This window comes from Porites lutea, chromosome 4, assembly GCF_958299795.1.
Source record: "Porites lutea chromosome 4, jaPorLute2.1, whole genome shotgun sequence".
NCBI lineage: Eukaryota > Metazoa > Cnidaria > Anthozoa > Scleractinia > Poritidae > Porites > Porites lutea.
Genome location: NC_133204.1, coordinates 36353073 through 36360270, shown reverse-complemented (window position 1 = coordinate 36360270; position 7198 = coordinate 36353073). Strand labels below are relative to the sequence as shown.

The following is a 7198-nucleotide window of genomic DNA, read 5'->3' as shown; positions in this document are numbered from 1 at the left end:
CGCACAGCTACATTATAGTCACCTTAATACGCGCTGTTTATCAACGGACTTGAAGGTTCAGGTAGAAACGTCTGCACTAGGTTTATTCGCCCCTTAAGCAAGCTAACTTGTCAGTGTGAAATTGGAATTCGAATTCCAATCGTTAACAGGATTTCGGATTGGCTTGGTCTCAATTCCAAACTCCAAGGCCCAGGACTCCAGATCCCACAAGGAAAATTTTCCCGGTTTGTGGATTGCACCATCCTCCGAGACCCAGGGCAGTCAGTCGAGGGGGTGAAAAGGCGCGACGAAAGTTTTCAAGCATGGGCGTAAGAGCCCTTACCAGGCAAGTGGCCAGGAGGGTTGCGTGACGATACTAAAAACGGCTGTGTACGGCTGTGTACCAGACTATTCACATCCCGCTTATAAACTGGGCTTCAAATTGTCCATAAGAACTCTGTAGAAAAAGACTGCCATGATACAGTCAACTCTCTCTAAGACGGACACCTTTGGGACCGGCACTAAGTGTCCGTCTTAGAGAGGTGTCCGTCTTATAAAGCTAAAGAGTCAAATAAAGGGAGTAAAGAAAGGCAGGGACCAACTCTAAGTGTCCGATTTACAGAGGCGTCCGTCTTATAGAGGTGTCCGTTAACAGAGAGTCGACTGTAAACGTTTTGATCCCTGTTACTTTTTCTAACAGCTAAGGATGTCCTTGACGCCAGCAAACGAGGATTCGATGTGCCCGGCTGGGCCGTGAAGTTGCAGCCGGCTACGAACACTTTGTGTGTGTACAAAAAGCTTCCTAACAATTTTACAATAAACTTACAATTCTCAGATTACATTTCTTTGAGGGATTTTCTCTGTATACAGTGCTTTTTGAAAGGCAACAAAGCAAATGGGTTATGTATTGTTCTTGTCCATGATTGACTGTCTTGAATTGCTGCCATGTGTTCGCTTGGACACTGCAACGTGCCGAAAGAAGACCGCTTCTGAGCATGCTCGTTGGGCCTCTTGCCAGACAAAACGCTATTATTCTTCAAGTTCTTTCTCATCAGGTACAGCTGGAAGACAAAGCAGGTAGTAGTTGCTTTGCGCACTGCAACGCTGTCTTATCAAAGAGCTTTCCTTCGCTCAGGTCCATAACATTTCTTCTGGTTATGTTTGCTTCGCATCGACCTCGCGTCTTCCGATCCCGTCTGGGCTGCTGCATTTGCGGTGCTAAGTCCTCCAGTTCGCGATTCACGTCTTCGTCAAAATATGAAGTGCTATTTAGTGGTTGCTTTCAGTTGAATGAGAAAAGACAAGGAGAGATCTGCAATGCCTGTGTTCTCCTCGTGAAGCGCTGGAAGAAACTGCCGCCTGGAAGCTCAAAAAACTGGAAGCATGTAAGCTTAAGCAAAACTTTTGTTTTCTTTCCAATTCTGTAATTTTCCAACCCGCTGTCATTTCCGCTCCGTAATTTTTGAGTCAGTGAATCGTAACTTTTTATTCATGCAGGTTGTAGACAGCAAAGCAAGTGTGAAAAGGACTACAAAACCAAGAAGAAGCTCAAGGACTTTGAGCTTAGAAAACGGGAAAGAAATGACATCGACTGCCAACGGAAGAGCAACAAGTGGCCGAAATGATAGTTGTGGAGCCGAGTCGACCCGAGGTGAGTTCTTTTGTCTATTGTCCTGTGATACTCTTCGCTCTTTCCTTGGCTTACCTGGATGACAGTCGTCTTGCAGTTTGAAATAAATCTTTGAGTTAGTCATAAGGCCAGTGAAAGCGATGAAGAAGGTTTTTATCGTTCAATTTCAAGTTATAAAGAGCGTTGACTTTTAATTAAATGAGTTAAGTTCAATCCCTTTTGTAGATTTCTTCTTCTTCTGTCGTGCACTAAACACCTAAAAGCAATTTTTAAATTATTATTTAAATCTCATTTTGTTATAACATAAATACTAGCAAAAAAACAGTGATAATTTGAAATGGTTAGAGTTCGTACGACAGCACGTGCATGTAGATTAAACCTATCCTTATTAAATTTTCCTCATGACCGTATAAATTTTTTTGTTGTTGTTATTACATGTGACTTGAGCTTAAAGACGTGGACGTGGACAAAATGCTAATACTGTTCATCATATTTTCTGCGGAAGGTTTTATTTCAATAATATTATTCGTGTTTTTAAGTGCAGTAAATAATTTTCCAGGCCATTCCCACAATAAATATGTTTGACATTCGTGAACAAAACAATGCCATTGTACGTCAGGGGAAAAATCCTGCTACTGAAAAGAGGCTACAATGCTGTCTTGAGATGAGGATTTCACCAAAAAGTAAGGAAAGCACATGTTAATCAAACATGACAACATATCCTTAAGGGGCTGACCATTTGACTTTTAAGGCAGGATATGGGTGATTTCAGGAAAAAAATATCCTGCATACTAATTTTGAGGGGGGAAAATCTTGCAAGAAAAAAACCTGGGGAAAAGAATGACTGGTAATGAAAAATAATATATCTTATGGCGTATAATGCCACAAACAAAAATCTTACACCATTATATGTTTGGAAAAAAAATTCTTGCCCAAACCAAATCACCCATACCCTCTTCCCCCTCAAAAGTTAAATCCTTGTAACTCCTCGACAATGTTATGGAAGGACTATTATTGTCACTCACACTTAAAAACTTGTGGACAAAATTCCATGTGGTTGCTGTTTGTGTAAAACCTCCCTGGCAAAACTTTGCAAAGTGTTGTTTTTTTTCTGAGGATTTACAAAAGAAAGTTAAATTTTCTTGTGAATTGGTTCTTTGGCTGCCATTAGAAGTGAAATGGTTTACTCAGATGAATCAGGCACTTGACGACTCCAGACTGTAATTTCTTAAAATATGAGCACCTTTGCAATAGACCTTGACACTGCTAAAAAGAGCACCTTAACCCATTCACCTATAACATCCAGTGCAGATGCACGTCCCTTCTACCACTTGTGACGTCATCAGTTTTAGTGGTCAAGGACAACTTTGTTCGCTAACGTGAGCAGAGTGAAGAGATCTTTCAAACCATACTAGAACAGCGTGCAAAGATAGTAGTGTCCGATAGCCCGGGGCTAGTGGATTTTGCTATCAAGCTAGTGAATTCTGTTTTTAACTTGCCCAACGGCAAGTGATGTCTTTTGAGGAATGCAAATAACAGAAGAACTGTGAAATCAATTATGCCAGTCAAAAATTTTTGGGGGCTAGTTGAAATGACGTCTGGGCTAGTAAATGCTAAAATGTAAAAATGATTTTCTTTGCACCCTGCCAGAATGATCACAATTCAGTGAACGACACTAGAGAAAAACTGCAAAAAACCATGTAACGTTGACCTGAAAATTGCCATGAAAATCTTGTTCCACCACCCACCTACCTTTCCTTTCAAATAATCCTAAGATCCTAAAAGCTTTCCTAAAATTTTTCCCACCAAAGTGAAGCCTACTAAATGCCCAGCAAAAGAAAAACAAAGTAATGAGGCAAGAAAAGCGAAACAAGAGGGAGGAGAGAAAGCAAAAACTAAAAGTCAAGAGTGCTGTGTTACTTTTAAACCCCCAAAATTTTGGACTTTCTGCACATGCCCGAACTTCACAAGCTAATATTTTGCATCTGGATCAGAAAACTGCAAAGTGTACGACCTGTAAACCAATTTTTGGTAAGTTTTAGATCTTAAAAGCACGACAGTGACCAGAAAACCGCTTGACTAGCTTCAAAATGCGTTTTTGGGCAAAATCTCAAGGGACGAATGGGTTAAATATGTTAGCACCAAAGATGAATGAGTACAGCATTTACACTTTTACATTACTAATTCTTCTCTTGATTTGCAGATGAAGATGAAATGGAAACAGACAGTGGTGACTTGTCACCAACTTTGATGTGTGGCTCGCCCAGTCCTAGTCCCAGTGACATGTCAGATGAGTTTTCATCCAGTTCATTAACTACCCAACCTGTCAAAAGTGTCTCCACAGCTTCGCAGACATCATTCCTATTTCCTTCTCTTACATCTTCAACAAAAAATAAGCTTCCTTTTATTGACCTCTCTACGTGGCGCCGTGAAGAAATCTGCTGTGGCACTATATTCAGGGGTCCTTATGGTGAGGTCCTTGTTGACCCCAAGCTTTTGAACCCTGTTTGCACCTGTTCATGCAGTTTACGGCCCCCTGTGGCCGTTAGCCATCCAAAGAGTGTACAGTAAACTAGTAAATGAAAGGTTTTCAAATACATACTCTAATATCCGTTATTTTATTCTGTCTGCCCCAGAGGTTTTTTATCTTTTCAGTTTTTTAGCTTTTTCAGCTCACCATAATTCATGTTTTGGCATTACATGAAAAGGAAATCAAATTCAAACCACAGTTCACTATCATCTAAGAACAGACTTCTTCACATTGTACATAATTTGATTTTTTTTGGCATTTCTTTATGTTTCATACAGTTATACTTATTTTGAAATTTTTTGCTTTTGACAGAAATTATGTATATATTCTACTAAAAAGAAAATACCAAGTTATTCTATAACTTTGTACATTCTGAGCTTTTTCAAAATGTTGATTAGTCAATCAAACCAAAAAAAGTTTTTTCCAACAGTCATGAGGAAAAAGAACATAAAAACGATCATCCAATCTGAGGAATAAAAAAAACACAGAACTTATTCAACATACTTTTCACACACATTTTTACTCTAAAAATATAATTTTCACACTTCTTCCTGCCAGCGTTTTAGTATCTAGCCTGGTAGCAGGCGTCGAAAGGGGTAGGAAATAGGGGGAAAGGGAAAAAGGAGGGGGGTTGGGGAGAGAGGGTTAGGGATGCCTGCTCTAAGAACCCCATTTTGTTCGTTGCTGTGGATGCTGGCATCTGCAAATTCCTGATTGGGTGAGCCTTGATGAGTAGCTTATTGGCATGGATCCGTGCATGTAATAGTGAGAGACAAACACGATGAAGGCATCAAGGAAAAGAAAGATCAAAATTACAGTCTCCAATCATGTAGGAACTTCACGTTAGAACCAGAACTGGAACTAACTGTAACAGCTTCTTTAGCAGGCAGAGATGCTCAGGAGGTTTTGTATACTGGATTTGTCGATTCAAAGCAATTGCGATTCTTGCCAGACATCGGCTATGCTGATATTCACAAGACCGCCTTTTTCACAAAAACATATATACCATCTTGAATGAATTTCTAAATGGTTTGTAAAGAGAGGGCTGAAGCTTTGGTAAAAACTATCCATTGAGCTTTTGACGATTGATTATAATTCTCCTTTCATTATTTGCGTCTCAGGCTACTGGTGACTGTTCTGTTCTTTGTGACCATTCTGTTTGATGATGTAAGACCAAAGGTCTTATGTATTCATAAGAAACTGATCATTGATCATTTTCTTAGACTGCAAGTAGTAAAAAAGATAGAAAGACTGCTCGTACTCTAGGTGTTTGTTGTGTTTGCTTCAGGAGGAAGAACAGTAAAGATGTTTTATTTCGCTCGGTTATGATATCATTTGAAAAAAGAGTCTCGACTTGACAATTTGACAATTAATATTAAGTTCGGACCATGCTGAGAAGCGCCCTACTTGTGATTGGTCACGTATTGACGGTTGACATTATCGGGTTAGTTCAGCAAATGGTGGGTTGAATACAAAAACACCGGCTCTTATAGCAGGCGCTCCCTTCCCTTTTTCCCTCTTTCGTGCTTTTCTCCCTTTTCCCTCCCCCTCCCCTTTTTGCACCTGCCACGCAGGCTATTAGTACCTGCACTTTGACAATAACCATACAGACATTCCAAGATGAGTGTCCTCGTTCTTTCACCTAGTCATACAACAAAGTAGATAATAGCCTACATGTACAAATGGGTCTAATTATTTCTGGATGTGGCTTCTTTACTTTTCAGTTAGAAAGAAGTAACAACCAGAAATATTTTTGCATTAATGGCCTAACAATAAAAGTTAATAATATAGATGAATTTAATTTTGATAATTATTTCTAATCCCTATAGAAACAAGATTTCTTTGGCTACACTTCTTGGCTTGTACAAAGCTATTACATCGTGAATATATAGTCAGTTGTTTTTAATATTCATTGATAGTAAATGTTAAGAATTACCATAAACTTCTGTAGAGATGAATAATTCATCTCTACAGAAGTTTATTGTTTATCGTGATACACTTGTTGAAGACAAGTGCAGGATATCGCAAGTGTAAACGAGGGATTATTTAACCAGGTTTGACAGTAGAAAGTAGCCCATTCTCAACCAAAAGATGGGGTCCAACTTGTATAGGTAAGTGAGGGGTGGGGGAGCGGTAACTAACAGCACAGTTTTACAGATAAATGAGCATCAGTTTGTGAAAATTGCCATTTCTTAGTGCATATTGTGATGAAGCTTTACAGTTTGTATAGTTTTCCATTATGTCTTTGAAGATATGAATTTTCTTAGCTGTCAAAGTACTCTATGGGAAGGTTCTGTCCTTAATTTCCACAGAAATGTAAGGGTATAATTGATCTAAGTCCATAACAGTAGAAGAGGTGCATGGGCAAAAGGCCAAGATCATGTTCTTGACACAAATTCTCCCTCTGTATGTAAGCAAACAAAGGTTAATTTAGTACTAGAATCTTGGTCAAAAGGCACTGGGACTTTTTCCAGGCAGCCTTTAAAACTGTCACCCACACTATCCATAAAAGTCATCAATCACTCAAGTTGGGGAATGAAAAATGCCCCATCTTTTGGTTCCGGGACAGGAAAGCATGTTTGCCCAATAGCCCAGGGAGGGGGTGGGGTGGTACTGCTTGTCCAAGCGACAACCTGTAATTCAAGTTTTTTTCCAAGCTCTGCTCATAGTCGTGATAAAGTTGTTTAACCTTAAGTAGCTAGCAGTTGCTTCTGAAAACATCTTGAGTAGCCAGTACCTAGGTTAACCCTAAGTAGTTAAAATAAATAATATTGAAAATACCTCGCAACATAACCCTACTGTAAGTGTACATATTTTATAGCTTCATACCTGTTTACAGGAATTTTGGCCATTTTTTGCAGGCTTAGATAGATTTTCTAATTTTTAAACTTTCATTTAAAAAGTATTGTTGATAGGGACTAGTAACAAATAGGCAATTGCCAGAGTCTTATACTGATTCAGTAGCTTGGTTGGTTTTGCAGGTGAAATCAATCCCATCGTGACTGTTTAGTGAGTCATTCTTTAATAGAATGTGTTCTTGGTGTATATATATTTTATTT

The 7198-nt window shown here is 39.1% G+C and overlaps 1 protein-coding gene across 1 annotated transcript; it reads left to right on the top strand.

Moving 5' to 3' along the window:
* The first annotated feature begins 1011 nt into the window (after nucleotides 1–1011).
* On the top strand, nucleotides 1012–4195 carry LOC140935527 (SIN3-HDAC complex-associated factor-like). Its single transcript, XM_073385085.1, has 3 exons — nucleotides 1012–1364; nucleotides 1477–1630; nucleotides 3813–4195. Exons 1-3 carry the CDS (start codon nucleotides 1137–1139, stop codon nucleotides 4178–4180), a joined length of 750 nt encoding a protein of 249 aa, XP_073241186.1. The 5' UTR covers nucleotides 1012–1136; the 3' UTR covers nucleotides 4181–4195.
* Nucleotides 4196–7198: the final 3003 nt, after the last annotated feature.

Coding starts and splice junctions, on each gene's coding strand:
- LOC140935527 (XM_073385085.1), top strand. CDS start 1,137: ATGTTTGCTTCGCATCGACCTCGCGTCTTCCGATCCCGTCTGGGCTGC. Junction 1,365..1,476: donor GCTCAAAAAACTGGAAGCAT/GTAAGCTTAAGC, acceptor TTATTCATGCAG/GTTGTAGACAGCAAAGCAAG. Junction 1,631..3,812: donor TGGAGCCGAGTCGACCCGAG/GTGAGTTCTTTT, acceptor CTTGATTTGCAG/ATGAAGATGAAATGGAAACA.